The sequence below is a fragment of the Natrix helvetica genome, assembly GCF_964273705.1.
Source record: "Natrix helvetica genome assembly, chromosome: 4".
NCBI lineage: Eukaryota > Metazoa > Chordata > Lepidosauria > Squamata > Natricidae > Natrix > Natrix helvetica.
In genome coordinates, this window is record NC_138550.1 from 45796863 (window position 1) to 45816813 (window position 19951).

General features: G+C 32.8%; 1 protein-coding gene across 1 annotated transcript in view; it reads left to right on the forward strand.

Annotated features, from left to right (window-relative positions):
- The window catches only part of ROBO1 (roundabout guidance receptor 1), a 464376-nt gene that overhangs the window by 398563 nt on the left and 45862 nt on the right, over positions 1 to 19951 (forward strand). Inside the window, exons 8-17 of the mRNA XM_081951684.1 lie at positions 1420 to 1547; positions 13128 to 13252; positions 14128 to 14299; positions 14868 to 15073; positions 15425 to 15506; positions 15647 to 15815; positions 15914 to 16080; positions 16846 to 16967; positions 18838 to 19069; positions 19528 to 19649. Of these exons, the coding sequence (XP_081807810.1) occupies positions 1420 to 1547; positions 13128 to 13252; positions 14128 to 14299; positions 14868 to 15073; positions 15425 to 15506; positions 15647 to 15815; positions 15914 to 16080; positions 16846 to 16967; positions 18838 to 19069; positions 19528 to 19649 (1525 nt within the window). The remainder of the gene's footprint in view (positions 1 to 1419; positions 1548 to 13127; positions 13253 to 14127; positions 14300 to 14867; positions 15074 to 15424; positions 15507 to 15646; positions 15816 to 15913; positions 16081 to 16845; positions 16968 to 18837; positions 19070 to 19527; positions 19650 to 19951) is intronic.

Here is a 19951-nt window from a genome sequence, read left to right on the forward strand (position 1 = left end):
TATATTATTTCATATAACACATTAACATGTGTTTCCTATTATAAAAATTGTATATATATACTGTATGTATGTACAGTATGCATGTATACACACACACACACACACACACACACACACACACACACACACAATCTAGTTTTAAAGAATTATCTTCTGTTCTCCTACGCCACCCAGAGTTGCTTGTTTTGTGAAATGGGTGATTATATAAATTACTTTACTTACTTTTACTTTACTTTTATTTAGATTTCTAGACCGTCCCCTCTCCCAAAAGGGACTCGGGGCGGTGTACAGTCAAATTAAAACACAAATACATAGGAATAAATATAAATACACAAATCCTTAAATTAGATGAGGAGGTTAAAAGACTGTATCTTAAAGTAAAGCTATTAAAACCATATTAAAAATAACCCCTAAAAATACCCCAGAAAGTTAAAATTAACCCAACTAAAATATCTGGCAGGAGGTGAGATAAAACTATGGATGGGCCAAGCCGGCTAGTCGAAACAGGTGAGTCTTTAGTTTTTGACGGAAGGAGCGGAAGTCGGTGGTGGTTCTAATGTCGGGAGGGAGGTCATTCCAGAGGGTTGGGCCCATCACAGAGAAGGCTCTACTCCTAGGCGCCGCCCGTTGGCATTGCTTGGTGGACGGCACCAGGAGGAGTCCCTCCCTGTGAGAGCGAATTGGTCTCAGGGATGTGTGTGGTAGGATGCGATCCCGCAAGTAGCTAGGTCCTGTGCCATGGAGCGTTTTAAAGATGGTAATCAACACCTTGAAACGCACCCAAAAACCACAGGCAGCCAGTGCAGCTCGCGCAGGAGAGGTGTTATGTGGGAGTACCTAGTACTCCCCATGATGGCCCGCACAGCCACATTCTGGACTAGCTGTAGTCTTCGGGCGCGTCCCAAGGGGAGCCCCATGTAGAGGGCATTGCAGTAGTCCAGACGAGACGTCACCAGCGCATGAGTGACCGTGCGTAGGGCATCCCGGTCCAGTAAGGGGCGCAATTGGCGCACCAGGCAAACCTGGTGGAACGCCCCCCTTGCCACGGCTGCCACATGGTCATCCATCGACAGCCGGGCATCTAGGAGGACGCCCAAATTGTGCGCCCGTTCCACAGGGGGCAATTGCTCGCCCCCTATGGCCAGTGATGGTGTCAACTGGCTGAACCGAGGTGCCGGTAGCCACAGCCACTCAGTCTTGGAGGGGTTGAGCTTGAGTCTGTTGTCCCCCATCCAGACCCCGACGGCTTCCAAACACCGGGACATCATTTCGACAGCCTCGTTGGGGTGGTTTGGGGTGGAAATGTACAGCTGAGTATCATCAGCGTACAGATGATACTCCACCCCAAAATTAGTAAAATAAATAAATAAATGAACTATCAAGTCAACCTAATCTATTTCAAACTTTTTGTTTGTTTAGATATGAAATACGTGATGACCATACCTTGAAAATCCGAAAAGTTATGGCAGGAGACATGGGTTCTTACACTTGTGTTGCAGAAAATATGGTTGGAAAAGCAGAAGCATCAGCAACTTTAACAGTTCAAGGTACTATTTTTTAAAATATATTAATGTCATTTTAAGACTAAAATAGATAAGTGTACATGGCAGATGCATGGATCGAATAAAAGCATATTATTTCATTATCAAAAATCTGAAAGATCATTAAGATCTAATTACAGATTTCTATTATGTAAAGTAGTGCACTACGACATTTTGAGTTATGTTTCATAATGAAAATAACCTAAGTACTTCAGTATTCTTTAAAATATGTTGTTTAAATAACAATAACAAAATAATTAATGAAAGGTTGAATTATATGACTTATTTCCTTGTGACTTACAATATCTAGGTTGTAGTATTATCCAACTTTATAATAACTTTTATATCTCATCAGTAATGGCCAAAATACACTATAATTTCCTAGTGGGGAGTATCTAAGAATCCTATCAAAGATGTAATTTAAAAACATATTTTATATATATTTTATATGTATAATCTACTGTATGTATTATCTACAGACTTGTACACGTTCTTGTCTAAAACAGAAACAAAATAATGTTTTTCTGTTTCTTAAGAAACAAGGTATTTATTAAAATAACAACTCCAAACTATAGTTACAGTAATTTCAGATATTAATAAGAGAACAGAGTTCACAAGAGTATTGTTTCCATTGTAGTATAAATGTCTTGCAGAACTCAGTTAATATATTAAGATAAGCAATACACACACACCGTGTATGTACGTATATAAGGGTATATATATGCATATATGTACATACTGTACACACACACACACACACACACACACACAAACCTTCAAAATGTTCACTCCTTAAATAATTATTCGCTTTCTTTTTTGGCTGAAGGCTGGCAATGCTCTCATATAATTTTGTCTGCAAGCTCATTTAATTTGATCATCTGATTTCCCATTTTCTCATAACCTAGTTTGCACTCGTTATTTCACAGTAATATACACTTTCTCTCAAAACTGTTTAAAAAAATAAGGATATAAGATCATAGCGTAAGCGTTCCATGCTTAATATATTGAGTTTTTTTAAACAAATACTAAATATAATGATACTAAAAAAATCAAGGCAAAAACAATGGTCTCATTTTTATAGACAGTGAATAAATGCTCTTGAATCAGTACCATTGATGTTAAAAAAATCTTTTTCTGTCTCATCTTCCAATTACTATGTTCTGTTCTATAGCACAGAACTAAAAGTTATTTGACCCCTTGCTACAGTTGTTTTATTTTCTGATTGAAATATTTTATACACTAAAGTGGACCAAAATTATTTTCATTAAAATTTTATTGTAGTTGCAGTCATTTGATATCATTGCCCCAAATTTGAAAAATTCAGTGCTCCAAATTTGAAAAATTCAGTGCTCCAAATTTGGAAAGTGCTTGACAGTTTTTGAAGAATTTTATTACAGGTAGTTCTTACTTCACAACCATTTATTTAGCAATTGTTCAAAGTTACAATGTGGCAGGAAAAAGTGATTTACAATTGGCCATTACATTTATGACCGTCACAGTGTCTTTTAATCATATGATCTCAATAGAGGTGCATGGCAACTGTTGCACATGTACACTGGTCATCACATTTTCGACCTTCATAGTCTGCTACTGACAAGCAAATGTAATGTGGGAGTTGACAGGAGGTCACAAGTCATGGTAACATCACTTGACAACCAGAGGTGATTTGCTTAATCAATACAACAGCGGACTGCTGCAACTGCAGTTGTTAAGAAAGTTGGTCACATGATGTTTCACTTAACAACTGCTTCGCTTAGTGATTGAATTACTAGTCCCAATTATGGTCATTAAGCAAAGACTAGAGGTATTACAATTATATGGTCTAGTATAGTATATAACTATTAAAGGTTTTTGAAATCAAAACTCTTCAGATACTTGCAAAGTTTTATTTAGATCTGACCTTTGGGAAAGGTTTGTGACGTGTCACACTTTCCCCCCTCACTTTGATCAAGATAAGATCTTTTTAGTTTATCGTGATAAAATCTAACTCTTGTTCAAAAGCATCATAGCCTAGAGCCATGATGCTTTCTTTTCAGTAACAGAAATAAAAGTGTATCTACATGCTATTAATTGGTACTCCTGAAAATTCAAAAAGAAAGTTGAGGTAGTTGGAATGTTCAATAACCAGTATCTGATACATAGGGTTGGAAGGGACCTTTGTGGTCTTCTAGTCCATCCCCTACCCAGGGCAGAAACTCATTCCATCATAAGCAAATGGATCGCCGATATTTGCTTTAAAATTTCCAGGGATGAAACTTCCAGTTCAGGAGACAAGCTATTCCACCGCCTAATAGCATTAACAATCAGGAATTTGGCTGTAAGTATGGATTGCACAGTGGTTGTGCCCATTCTGTTATCTAGCCACAATTATCAAAAGTTTCTGTGCCCCCTTGCTTCAGTGTGTAGAATAGTTTGAAATGGCTTCATAGCAACTATGAACGTGTCAGAGGCAATGTTGGCTTTGCATCACACCAAACTAAATCTGGTTTTAGAAACATGAGATGTGATCTGATAATTGAGGATACTGACATCTGACCTTTTCCACAGTCAAGTCACTTCCTAGTAGAACTGCAGATTGTGAATATCTTGCAGTTTGCAAAGGCAAAATACACATTTGATTCACTTCAAGTATCTGATGTATCATGGAACTTTTCAAAAGATACTTAGGAATTTTCCTGACAATCTAGTAAGCAGTTCTGTCATCAATGATGAAAGATGACCAGTGATCTTGATCCATGATGCCAATTATCAGATTAATCTATGAAGAAAAATCTGCTGCTTTATCCAGTTTTTGTCTTCTATCTGCTCTGTGTATTTTTGTAACTGCTTATGATTCAAGCATTCCATTGGCATCTTCAACTGAACATACAAAAACTTTGCTATGATCCATAAAGGCTTCTAAATAAACATGACCCAGGCTTTTGACATGATTGCATCTGTGGGGCGTCTTCCCAGTTACCAATCCATTGTCCTCAATGCAACTAAAAAATAAAAGCAAGTGAAAAGAGCCATGCTAGCATTAGATCAAAAGCAAATAGTATCTGTCTGTGTTCAAGTCCTTGCAGTGGCAATAAGGGTGGTGTGTTATTTTTGACTCTTACTTCATCTGCATTTCAGGAATATATCACGTTTTAGAATGATCCAGACCCTTTGGGGAAAAATGGGAGTGGGGGAGACATCTGTGAACTGTCCAATTATGCTGTAGATAATCATTTAGATTTCTTCAAGTCTGAATAATAATTGGGTGAATCCAGGTGACAGGTTAGGTAAAATGGGTAACATCTTGCAATATGATCTGGAATTTATTTGGACTTGAAAACCTGCTGAAAAAACTTTTTTACAGTTCTTAGAGAAACATCAGACATAAAGGGGCCAAGCGAGCTTCTGGGGCACTGAGATCAATATTGTAGGAATCAAAACCTTAAACTTATTCAGTTTTCATCAAGTTTGTGGGAAGATTATATTTGTAGATGTGTTTTATTAATTTTATTCTATACCATTCTCTGGAATAAAAGATAATAAATATTAAAATTGTTTAACTATTAGCATTAAACAATTTTTAAAAATGTTTTAAATACATGGCAAACACTTTACTTTTGAATAATAAGCTAAAAAAGCTATATTAAACAGATTTCACAATAATTGTATTAATATATTTTTATTCTGATCCTTTATTAATTCCCTAGTTTTACTGGGCTTGCTCAACTCTGAAACTATGGGGAGAAATGGCTTATGAAGTCACAGAAATGGCTTATGAAGTCACACCATTTCTCAAATTAACCAACTAGATATTAAATACCGTGTTTCCTGAAAAATAAGACAGGGAAGAGCCTTATTATAGAAATTCTTAACTTGACAATAGAGTATTGCTATTCTGCAAATATTTAGCCTACTTAAAGATTTAATTTAGTAGGAATAAGCAAATATCATAATATGAATATGAAGAAGTATGCAACTTAAAATCGTCTTGACTTTGGAGACTTGTTTAGAAATTAGATGAGACAGATTTCTTTGATCGCCAAAGGCTGGAGAGTATTTCTCTGACTCACTGACAGTGGGAAAGAACTTGATAAAGCAATAAATTCTCACTGCTTTAAATGTCTCCATGCTAAACATAATTCATAGATTTATGTATGCTTTTCATAATCTTAAGGAGTTGAAATGGGAAAATTAAATCTCCATAAGACATTGAATATTAGTGATAAAATCTTGCTCCTTTCTAAATTTTTGTGATCATTCAAAAGATGTCTGCAATATTCAAGGTGAATGTCATCAAAGCAAAAGTAGATACATTTTTATAATCCTCAGTTATTCCCATATAAATGTGTATTTTCAGTATCCTTATTTTTTAAAAAATATGTAGCTTTATCAAAAACTAAACACCTTTTGGGTGTAATTTGCTAAAAATACTGTTAAAAATTATAAATTCATTTATTTTATAGTACTATGTGTATTTAAATTCCTTATTTTACAGATTAGAAACTAGACTTGTAAATAATATCTCAAATTCTTTCAAGTTTATAAACAATGATTCTTCCTGTTCTAAATATCCATTCAGTACTATGTATTTCTTCAGAGTAGTTTGGATTGTTTGTTTGCTTTAACAAAAATTCTTGTTTCTCTTAACTAATTTTAGTATGTGAAATATTATCACACTTATTATATATGCAAGCCTACAGCAGATATTTATGTGTTAATTATGAACTCGTGTTTAACAGTAATTAGGTTTTACTTTCTGCCTAAAAGGGTAAAACTAAATGAGATCACTGAAAGGCTTAAGATATTCAGGGTGTCTTTCTTTTTAGAACTGGATTTCACCATTTATAAATCAAAAGTTATATTAATTATTAGCTATTTCACTGATATAATGAGTAGATTACTACTCATTTTATTATTTATATGTTTCTGCAACAATCAATTATGTCTATCAAGTAATGCTCTACTCTACTCTATGCTACCACATGGATAGATTTTATCCAGAATCTCTAATGATTATGTATACCCCTATGTGTACAATATATTCAGCGTTTTTATTTATTCTATGTTTATATATTTTCTATTATTGTTATTTTACATTTGATGTAAATTATAGTATAAAGCATACAGTTGTAAACATAAAGCAAAATATTTTGACCTCAGTGGTTTTATGGTAAAGTCTAAAAAAGTTATTTTATAGGTATCTGAATTATGTGAATTTCTGAATGGGAAATTTTTTTAAATAGAGTAGAGTTACCAATATCTGTTATTTTTTTATAAATAGTGGCAGAATAAGGATGCACCATTAGAAAATTCCCTGGCATTTAAGTTGACATTCATTTTGTAATGTTTATTAATCTGTATTTTAAATAGCAAATGGTAAAATTTGGAGGACTTAATCCAACTGTTTTCAAATGGAAAATAATGGGAGTAGGGAAAAAGTACTGAATTACTGTAGTTTTAAAGAAAGTTGACTGCCTAATGTTTGCCCCCTCTGCTCATGTCTTCACCTGCTCAGGAACTGTATGTAACTAGATAGTTTAATAAGAATAAGAATTATCCTAGTTTTGGGGAAGAATTCAATGCACATGAAGGCCAACACCACTAAAAAATTGGGAAATTTTTCATATTGTTGTATATATAATAATATACTTATAGTTGAATCATGCTTCTTCTTTCTTGTATATCAGATTTTAAAAATAAAATTTAAAATTTTTGAGACACCTACATAGAAATACAATCACTTGTTTATTAGAAGTATAGATACCTTTCACACTAAAGTAAATTTCTTGCCTGTCCTTCATTTTTCATGCTTCATATATCCAAGCCATTAAATGTAAGCATTCTCTAAAGCTAAGAGAGCTGTTTTTATAATGCCATCTATTTTGTGCTGTTTCTTGTAAACCTTGAACATTTCTCTTCAGATAAGTTGCATTTTTATAAATTACATCTTACATATTTAAATATTTGTATATAAATTAGAGTTTGATTGTTTATTTATATCATGCTTTTTTGAAAAAAAATAATTTTAGTGATTTAAAAGCACATTCATTTTATTTCATCTCATTTCATGTTTGAGTTGATTTATTCTTTGTTTTATGTTTTTGTTCTTCCTTTCCTTTCTTTTGTTTTAGTTGTATCTGGTAAGTTGAAATTTTATTGGCCATCTTCTAATCACCGTTATTCCTGTGACTGGATCATGTCTCCCCCTCTCTATCCATACCTTTTCATATCTGCCAACAAATCATCCTCCAACCTTCACTTGTACTGCCTGGACAGACCACAAAAGGCACATTCTACATGAAGTGTGGTAATTTTTGTGGCAAGCATCTAAGGTAATGGCTTGCTTACTTTTATTTTGCTTTAATTACTGCATTGTTACTTATTTTTGTTTATAAGTTCTTATTTAATTTTAACTTAATATATGTATTTTGCTTCAGCAAATCCCAAAATAAACATATTTTTGAATATGTACCATTTTTAAAAAATAATGAAATGTTCCACATATAAAATAATCATTCTATTTTTATAGAAATACATTTTATTCTTCAGATTCTGTTATTCAACAGATGAAAAATCTTTTGCATTACTTAACTTACAAGCATCATTAAGAGCAATCTAACCAGAATCATTGATTTCAACTGATTAACTATATTGATTCATTTACTAGTTTATCCAGAAACAAATGAAAACTATTATCCCAGGATCAAATTGGTGAGAAAAGGTTGTTGTTGTGTTGGCTTCTAACATAACTTAAATGTTTACAAATGAATAGTTTCCCATTTCTTCTTTCTAAATGAAGCCACTTTTATCCCTTAGAAAAGTCTTTTTGATGATAATCCCAACATTGGTTTATTATCTCCTAGAAGCAAGGCAAACTATTTCCCATTCATTTTTAATAGCTTTCCAAGGATGCAAGTCTATAGGAGAATATTTTTTATCCTAGTAATTTCTTTATTATAACATAAAAGCTATACAATTTTCAAAACTATTTAACTATAGAGTTAAAGAGTAGACAAGTCAATATATTTGATAAGGAGTAGCATTTATTTCAAATTTCAAATCCTAAATTTAAAAAGTTAGAGATAATCTTAATCATGATGTTTACATATAAATAAAATTTGTTGTATAAAAGATGAATGAATGAGTAAATTAAAAATAGAAATAAAAACACATTCACCAACATTTGCAATAACAAGTATAGTGTGTATATGCATACATTTCACATCACATTTGTCAGATAGTTATGGAATTTTCAAGTTAATATATTATTAAGCATACACATTGAGGAAAAATGGTGAAATTAGTCTAATAACAATATAGTCTTTTTGAAAACCATGTAAAATACTCACATTAATACTTTTTCAATACTATCAAAATATTCTGAAAATCAGGATGGGTATCAACGGATTCCTTTAATAAACTCAATGAAAAGATTCAATAGAATATTAAGACAGCCAGGTAAGACAATAAAGAAGTGAACTTTCTTATTGTAGATCCTATAAGAGGGGAATCTGTGTTAGCCTATTGTAATCAAAAATCAAGATACAATCACATTGACATAGGAGCTAAACTGTTGAAATTATATGATGCATTTAAGAGACTAAACTAGCTAACCAGTGACAAATCAATAAACTCAGATCAATTCCTAGGGAAGAAATAGAGAAAGCACAAAATGTTACAGCAGAACACCCACAGCTTGTTCAACAGATGGAAGCTAAACAAAGAAAGATTCAACCTTAAATTAAGGATAAATTTCAAGTCAGTGAGAACAATTAATCAATTTGCTTGTTTGCGTGGCATGGCCTGGTTGCTGGCTTGCGGTCTACAGACCAGGGGTTGGGTACCCTTGGACTAGAAGACCTCCAAGTCACTTCCAACTCTGTTATTCTGTGTTCTGTAACTGCATTATTAATAAGATGCAGCCAAACTGAATATGATACTGCATTTTTTTCAGGCATTATGTATTCCCATAGATGGAAACAGAAAGCCATCCAATCTTAAGCAGATACTTAAACAACAATAACTACAAACTCTATTGGAAAAAAAACACGCTAATATACAAACCAACCTTGCAACAAACACAACCTCCATGTACTTTCCCCCCATAATTTTATCAACACTACAACCAGAGGCTCCAACAACTACACCTACGGGACTGGACACACTTTCACATATATTTTTCACTAGTACATGATTACATATAATGCATGTACAGATTCTTTAATACATTTCTTCATTTGCCAGCAATGTTCTTATGCCCTCTATAAAAGACAAACAGGACAATATTTGCATAAATATTAGCAAAAAAGAAAAAAAAAGCCTCATCACTATCATTAATTGTTTTGGTATTTATAATCCATTTCATATGCAACTTTTATCTGCAAAACCAGTATGTCTTCCCTTCCCTTCTTCCCCACCTTATCCCAATTTAAATTTTGTATTAGGTGAGCTACTCTGTATAGCAGATAAAATGAGCTATAACTCACATAAGTTTATCCTTTTACTAAAATGATTTTTGTTAGATTAATTTTTGAGAAACTCGAAAAGTTTGTATTTGCTTTTCTCATAATTTGAGGAAGGATAAAAATCTGCATTCCCTTGACCATTGCTTAGAGAAACAAAACAAATCTACCTTAATGCATAAAATGATACAACACAACCTGGAGAAGTTGGAACTAATATGAAGTTCTCTATCAAAACCTTTCTTGGAAAAAATGTGTAAAAGTGCAGATTATAAGAACAAAATGGAAGAAAAGCTAAAAGTGGACTAACAGTAGTTCTGAATTAAAACTCTTAAATATTAGAAGAACTTGCTAATCTTGCTACAGTTAGAAATAGGAGATGGATTTCAAATTGCTATATGTTTTTTAAATATAATCTGAATAACTATCTGTAAAGATTGGTTTAACATATTTCATTGAGTAGGCACTCAACCATGTTGTTCAATTCTATTACATTAAATTCCTTCAAATCAGACACCACATAAAACCAGAAGTACCTTGCTATTTGTACCAGTTAGGCTTTTTATATCTTATGGGATCTTATATTACTACTGTAATATTGACATAACTTTGAGGATATTTTTGGTAATATCATGTTGGCAATCTAACTTCTAATAATGTCCTGATCAATATCAGATCTCTAAATATTTATAGTGGTGTGATATTTTTATATGTACACACACACACACACACACACACACACAGCCTTAATACCAAGACTCAGAATATAAGCCTACCATTTAAAAAAATAATAAAATGGATATTTTACAAGAAAAGTAGAGCAGGTAGTTGAGTAGTTGGTTGGTTAGTTTTTGAATTGCTCTTTTGAAATATGTTTGTGTTTCTTAAAAATCATTAATAAAATGATAGTCAAACAGCTTACTTTCACTTGTGGATCACATTATAATTTACTGCATAATGTTAATTAATATTGAAAAAACTATATTCCATAAAATAATGTAGAACTACCTTTTATTTAGGAAAAAATGACTATTTTTCAAAATAATGTTTTCTTAAAATTCTAAAGAAACAAATAATGTTGGTATGTCACTGTAATGTATTACTATGTGTGACATTCTTGTAAGACTAAGAAGTATTTCAAGTTGGCTTAGACTTCAGTTGGCTTCTATGATATATTTATGTAGATTATTGGCAGCAATACAGAATATAGACGTAACAAATTTCTTCCAAGATATTAGTTTTGTTTTTGTTTTTTACTATTCAGCTGAACTTTAAACCTGACTAGTTTCCATCCAGACTCTGACCTGACTGCTTAGTTTCCAAACCAAACCAGATATAATCACTATTTTGCCACCTTTAGAGCTCTTCGTTTGTCATTCTGAATGCTGAATGTAATGCTCATATGCATGAAACTTGATTGAATGCAATGGCACTTCCCATACTTTGCCATATTTGGAATGATTTCAAGAATCCACAAAGGAAATGGAAGATGAAATTTGTTCTATCAATCTTCTTATAATTATTATCATTCTTCTTACTCTTATTCTCATTATTTCTATTATTCTTGCTTAAACATATCATGCCTGTCCACTCCCAAAAACTCTGAGTGACCAAGATGATCCATATACACCATTAAAGCAATTAAAACCTAACAACAAAACTTAACAACCCAAGGCTAAAAAGCATCCAAATGGACAAAGAAAGAAAATACCATATTCATAAATACAATTAATCCCAAAATCAGACCTAGGTTTAAGGCCTTGGGTGCCATACATAACTCTGGGGGATGGTCTTCTAATGGAATACAATGTTGATGAATTCTCAATAGAGAAAAAAGGGGGAGAGTCGAAGCATTTCTTTCAGATAGAAAAAAAAGTTTTAACTTTTTTTCCTTTCCTTTTTGTTTCCTTTTATTTCATTTTGATACTATTCAGTCTGTATGTTTGTGAATCTCTCTTGCTCTGCACAACATATTATTTTAAAAGGGCTGCTTTTAATTTATTTTTTCTCTATTCCAGGTCAGTTACATTAATATACTTAACTGCCGTAACTTAATGAAACCAGCATAATTTTTGACGTTCTGTTTACCATTCCACGTAGTGACCATTTATATAAATAAAACAATTTGGACAATACTGGCAGTATTTATAATATGAAGACGAACAGATGTTTCAAATTTGCTTAATTTATATGCACGTTTTGTTTGAAGATGTTGACTAAGTAAATCAACAATTTAGTCTGCTTCATTATAGCTTTAATTTCATTCCTTTTCACTAATTACATACACACACACACACACAAATAAAATGACTACAATTTATATAGTAACATTTCTAAGTCTCTGAGTTAAATTCAAAAATATTTGATATCCATTTCTACATCAAAATCAAACCTATTATAAAAGCTTTTTAACTGATAGAAATTCTCCGCGTCCTTTGGCAAAAATCCTCATACAAAACATTTTGGGAATCTGCAGAAAAGCTATAAAGTATTACGTTAAGCAAATTTTATAAGCCAGCAAGCAAGAATGTGTTAGTTTTAGCTTTCCTTTGTTATTCAACCATTATTGAAGTAGAACACAGTCTTCATCATAAAAAGAAAAGTCGTTAGAAGTTAACCTGCAAGATATGAAGCAGTCTTCTTTTTAAATGTCTAACCCATTTTATTGTTTATTTCTATTAAAGTTTGATTAATGCTCTACATTGCTGAAGCCTTCCCACACACCCCTAGTTTTGTAATCAGAGATTTGTGTGTGTTTGGGTTTCATTTATTAACCTCCATTAAATTTTTCAGCTGCTTCTCTTATTGGGATAGCAGCAGCTCTTTAAGCTAACATGGCTAGAGGGGGGGGGAAGAAAGGGGTTATCATTTTTCTTAACATTTAACAAACAGGCAATTACAGACATACAGCAGATGCAAAAAAAGAAACAGCCAAGTTGCCCGTGTTGTATTTCATTTTTACTTGCTTTGTTTCTGATAAAACAATCCTGACCATAGCCTAGCACCAACAAGATAGAACAACATATGTTCAAATTGCATATTTCAGTTTCCACATGGAAATTTGATGTCAATTTCTGAAACAGCTAAAATTAATTAAACCATGTTAGTAATGGATAATTGTGGTTTGACTTCATTTCTCCCTCAGAGCCACCACATTTCGTTGTCAAACCTCGAGATCAAGTAGCTACATTAGGTAGAACTGTCACTTTCCAATGTGAAGCAACTGGGAACCCTCAACCAGCAATATTTTGGCGCAGAGAAGGAAGCCAGGTAAAATAAACGGCAATTACATAATGTAAATTATTAATGAACAAAAGTTGAAACCAATTTCAATATGAAACCAATCTTATGACTGAATCCCAATTAAAAGGGAAAATAATGTGTAGATTCCTGAACAATCTACATAATAAATTGTTGATGATTCAGCAAATAAATATTCACTGATTATTGAAAAACAGTCTCACTATTTTCTTTCAACAGTGTAACAGTTTTAGCACAACATAATTTAAAATGGTAGAAGAATTCTGATTATAGACATACAGTCCTATTATTGTTTTGGTCTTTCTGTATGGACATTGTATGTATTGGCATGCAGAAATAATAAATGTATTGCTATGTCAGCAAGTTAACATGTTCTACGGTATTTTTCTAAACAACCAAGGAAAGGTTGTTTCCTTTCCACTTGTCTTTAGCATCAATTATCCAGATTCCTGAATATTATATACTTATCATACATATATACCCATGTCAATTTGTCTAAAAAGAAAAAAAAATTATATGTAAATGTGATACAGAATCTCTCAGTCCTTAGAAGTGCCACAAAACTTCATACCAGAAGCTTCAGTTCTATGTAACAACATATGGATTTTATTAAGAAAAGACAAGTTTCTGTCAAGTCAAGTTGACCCCTGGTGACTACAAGGCATACCTACTGTATATAGTTTTCTTCACAATAGTGCAATCATAGTTTTTCTGTTGCTTTCTTCTGGGGTCTTTTATCAACTTTCCAATATAGCCAATAGCCCTGATATTTTCTGATGACTTACTTTATTTTCAAGATCAACCAAGGTTAACTAACCTTACCATATTTGTGTCTACTAATATATTCAATACCTGCAACTTTTTATACTTTTTTTATATTCTAGAACTTACTGTTCTCCTACCAACCACCCCAGTCTTCCAACCGGTTTTCAGTCTCTCAGACGGGTGATCTTACAATTACAAATGTCCAGAGATCTGATGTTGGATATTATATCTGCCAGACTTTAAATGTTGCAGGCAGCATCACAACAAAAGCATACTTAGAGGTAACTGATGGTAAGTTTATGTTTAATTGCTAATAATGTAGCAATAGTTTGGGAGTAAAAATTGACAATTCTGCATCTTTATGATTGTCTGCTAAATAATGTATTTGCAAAGCTGGAAATCAACAGCTTTCAAACTTTTGGCCTAATGCTTTTTGTTCATCTAACAAACAGATTTAGAGATGTTATCCCAATTTCATTTACCATTGCATGCCATAATGTTTCAATTACATTATAATATTTTGTTATGCTATGTAAATAAGTAGGAAGAAATGCAGGCATGTTTTCAGTTCTTTATCTAAAATAGAAAAAGTTACAAAGTATCCATGTTTAGTTTTACAGTGTAAAATATTTATAATAATATAAATATTATTACCATTATCATTTTAATAGTAATAAAAGTTAATAATGATTTTGTATCAGATAATGTTTCATTATATTTTAATCCCAAATTAATTTTATTTTATATATTTATATTTCATATTTCTTAACCACCGTCTCCCTTGGAAATTTGCTGTTGCTTAAATGATTTCAAAAGTGCTTCCATTTGTGAACATAATTTCTTCTTTTTCTTCTGCCAGTGATTGTAGACCGACCTCCCCCTGTGATTCGTCAGGGTCCTGTCAATCAAACTGTAGCTGTAGATGGTACTTTAATACTCAACTGTATAGCTACAGGCACTGTCATGCCCATAATCCTCTGGAGGAAAGATGGCGTCCTTATCTCTACTCAGGATTCTCGAATCAAGCAATTGGAATCCGGGGCACTACAGATTCGATATGCAAAGGTAGCTTAAAATGTTTTTTTTAAAATATATGTTTTACTTTTCTTTGGAATTTGGCTTGAGGTTCTGAATGCTGCTCTCTGGTGATTTTAAAATGTATGAATAGAGTTATATAGCTATATTCTGTAACCTTAGTTTCATCTGCATTCGCATTCTTTGTTCAGTTTAAAGTGTGTTCTTTATATGAGTACCTTTTTTTCTATCAAAATTTATATGTTTATTTTAACTCTTATTCATTAGGTAGCACATAAATCTGAAGAAAGTCAATGTGGTATATTGATTAATGTAGTAGACTAGGACAAAAAATACCCTGAGTTCAGCTCTTATTATTTCAAAAACGTGTTTAATTTTCAGCTGGGTGATTCTGGTCGGTACACATGTATTGCCTCAACCTCAAGCGGTGAAGCATCATGGAGTGCTTACATTGAAGTTCAAGGTAAATTAATCAGGATTCATGAGAACAGAAAAAAACTTTAAATATAAGCTAATAATTTTTATGTAATAAAAACAACACATTAATGTGACCACAGTAGATTCTAGGTCAAGCTCTTAGTAATAAATGCTTTCATTTTCTAGAATTTGGCATTCCAGTGCAGCCACCACGACCTACTGACCCTAATTTAATTCCTAGTGCACCATCAAAACCTGAAATTACTGATGTCAGAAGAAATACAGTAACTCTTTCATGGAAACCTAATTTGAATTCAGGTGCAACTCCAACCTCTTATATAATAGATGCCTTCAGGTATTATGCCTTTCATGTATTCCAGTTGTGTTTCTTTTAAGACTATTAAATCAGAGGCATGCATCAACCTGTTTGGTTTATATATTCTGTCTTCTTAGCCATGCAGCTGGTAGTAGCTGGCAAACTGTAGCAGAAAATGTGAAAACAGAAACATTTGCAGTGAAAGGACTGAAACCAAATGCCATTTATCTGTTCCTCGTTCGTGCAGCCAATGCATATGGAATTAGTGATCCCAGTCAGATATCTGACCCAGTGAAAACCCAAGGTAAAATGTGTGTGTATGTGTGTGTAAAACGCATATAGTTATTATATAATTATAGGGGGGGGCGTGATACAAGAAATCATATGACTCAATTTTAGTCAATTAATACAATTTGGAGAAACCTTAGTAAAGCTTTCTTTTAGATAACAGGATGCAAGTCAAAAATGTACATTTTTCTCTCTCTGAAGAAACTATGAAGACAGAACAACTTGTGGAGCACTAACACATAATACATGTTGATGAAAGTAAAACAAAGCTTGTATAAGTACAATTGTCACGATAATATGAAGCAATACAGTGCAGTAGAATCCAAGAAATAGATACAATGTAAGAAATATATCTTATGTGATGTCAAACACATTAGGACAACTCCAGTACTGCCTAATTTGATTTATATTGCCTGCCTTATGATTTAGATACCTGTATTCCCATATTTGAAAGTATGCATAGTTCTGTTCAGAGTATCTTGTATAGGATACATATTAAGAAAGTTAAGGATTTTGTTTTTTGTTTGCATTTACTAATTAGGTACTTTTCACTGTTTATAATTCATTTACAATATTTATTTGCTGTATATGATATTAATATTTAAATGTTTACATAGACTTAGATATGACATTTTTTATACCGCATTACAATATTAATTCCTCAACTCTCAAATTCAGCTGATTAGATATTGGTGCTAAAATTGAGAAAAGGTGATTAGTACATGCAAATTTATTTTTCAACACTTTTCATACGTCTGATAATTTGTTAAAATTGTTGCAGATGTTCCACCAACAAATCAGGGTGTGGATCATAAACAAGTACAAAGAGAGCTGGGTGATGTTGTCCTACATCTCCATAATCCAACAATTCTTTCTTCTTCTTCTATTGAAGTTCACTGGACAGTAAGTACAATAACAGCAACAACATGGAGTGGCCAATAGATTGACAGCTCTCAAAGAATACCAAAATGCAATGATCCATTGCTGATCTTTCCCCCTTTATTACCTTAATGTGAGATACAGTTGAGTATTCTTAGTAGCTGTAAATTATATTTAATGAACTTTGGTTAGGGTTAGAGATTGGCAGAACAATCAGAAGTAAAAGGGTAAAGATAAAATCCACCACAGGGATGGATTAATTATTTTTATATTCCACTAGTAATCTATCCATTTCTGTCCATTTGATTCAGTGCTATGCTCAAAGCACATTTGCATTTAGGCTGTCTTTAGTGCTAATTATAAATACATTGTTTGCTAAATTTATTCCTAAATAAATTTAAAATGTAAGTAATAAATACATCTTTTCCTTTGTAGTGTTCATTTCCATTATTTTTGTCTTCAAAATACCTTGTGAGTTTTACTATTTCTGAAAAATTGTTTAAGCTAAGAAATATTGACTTGATCATATTTATCAATAATACAATACAATAGTACAGTTGGAAGGGACCTTGGAGGTCTTCTAGTCCAACCCCCTGCCTAGGCAGGAAACCCTATACTGTTTCAGACAAATGGCTATCCAACATCTTCTTAAAGATTTCCAGTATTGGGGCATTCACAACTTCTGGAGGCAAGCTGTTCCACTGATTAATTGTTCTAACTGTCAGGAAGTTTCTCCTCAGTTCTAAGTTGCTTCTCTCCTTGATTAGTTTCCACCCATTGCTTCTTGTTCTACCCTCAGGTGCCTTGGAGAATAGTTTGACTCCTTCTTCTTTGTGGCAACCCCTGAGATACTGGAACATTGCTATCATGTCTCCCCTAATCCTTCTTTCTCTTAAGCTAAACATACCCAGTTCCTGCAACCGTTCTTCATATGTTTTAGTCTCCAGTCCCCTAATCATCTTTGTTGCTCTTCTCTGCACTCTTTCTAGAGTCTCCACATCTTTTCAACATCGTGGTGACCAAAACTGAATGCAGTGTTCCAAGTGTGGCCTTACCAAGGCATTATAAAGTGGTATTAACACTTCACGTGATCTTGATTCTATCCCTCTGTTGATGCAGCCTAGAACTGTGTTGGCTTTTTTGGCAGCTGCTGCACACTGCTGGCTCATATTTAAATGGTTGTCCGCTAGGACTCCAAGATCCCTTTCACAGTTACTACTGTTGAGCAAGGTACCACCTATACTGTACCTGTGCATTTCGTTTTTGTTGCCTAAATGTAGAACCTTACTCTTTTCACCATTGAATTTCATTTTATTAGATAGTGCCCAATGTTCAAGTTTGTCAAGATCCTTCTGTATCTTTAGCCTAGATTTAGCCAATTAATGGCTCTGGATTTATAAAAGCAAAATTTGCTTCAAGTCACATTTAACTCATAGTGACTTCTTGGAAGTAATACATAAGTAGCTACTATTGCTCTTCTGCATACCTGGAATTCACTGGCAGAATCCCACTTCAGAACCTGCTTAGCTTCCAAGATCATCAAAGTGTTGCCACTTGCTAAATTCTACATTTATATGAGAAAGCAACTTCCCTTTAAATTCTGGTCTGAATCTACTAATGCGGTCAACTAGTAGAAAAACTAAAATGAATACCTGGCTTTCTAAAATTATTGCAGAGCCCTTACATTCTGCCATTAATTAATAAGATTTGTGTATGCTCTTTTTACTTGCAAGGTAATTTGATAATTTTACTTTTGAAAGCTGCTGAAGAATGCTCATACTTACACACTATATTGAAAACATAACCATGAAAAATTAAATATAAAAATAATGTTTGATGACATGGTGTTATATATATACACTATTTAATATGTGTGTTCTGTCTTTAATGTTAGGTTGACCAACAATCCCAATATATTCAGGGATATAAAATTTTGTACAGGCCAACAGCTTCATCTCAAGGGGAATCTGAATGGTCGATTTTTGATGTAAGGACACCAACAAAAAACAGCATTGTAATTCCTGAACTCAAAAAAGGAATGAACTACGAAATTAAGGCTCGACCTTTTTTTAATGAGTTTCAAGGAGCTGATAGTGAAGTGAAATTTGCCAAAACTTTGGAAGAAGGCAAGTATTATAACTGCCTTAGGTTTTTTTTAAGTATTTCTAACTCAAAAAAAACTAACTAAAACTAACTATTTCTAACTAAAAAAAAGAAATTTCTTTTTTTTATCTTTCTCCTTATATTGATGACATGTATCAACTGCTAAGAATTTCTTTTTGCTACATCAATGATTGATATTTTTATTCTTTTTAAGTGTTCAGTTATGCAACAATTTGGACTTTATCACATTTGGTTCAGTTTACAAAAAAACACTATATCAGAAAAATACAAAAGTAATATTTTTTTTAAAATTAAATCTCCCTCCCTCCGTCCCTTCCTCCTGTCCATCACTTGATATTGCAAGATAAGTTTTGGGATTATTAGACTTAAATGTATCTTCTTAAATGACATCTTTAGTGATAGTAAAATGATAGTAAAAGTGCAGTTTTGATCATATATATATTCTTTCTTCCAAAACCAGCTCCAAGTGCGCCTCCACAAAGTGTTTCAGTCACCAAGAATGATGGAAATGGCACTGCAATTGTAGTAACTTGGCAGCCTCCCCCAGAGGACACACAGAATGGAATGGTTCAGGAATACAAGGTGATATATAGTTGTAACTTGGCAAATTATTGGGAGTTATTTATATAGAATTTTTTGTGGTTACTTAGCTCCATCTGGTGGTAAAAATCAGCACATTGTAGAGTAACACTTCACAAGGATTTCAATATATTTATAATGTTTTTATATTAAAAGAATATTAATGATGATATTATATAGTAACAAATTTGTTGCTTAGAATTACTGTTTATAAGTTAAAAAGCTATTGAAATAAAAGACACTGAATGCTGAAAATAGCTATACAAAACTGAATTCAAATAAATATTCTGGGTTAAAATATACTT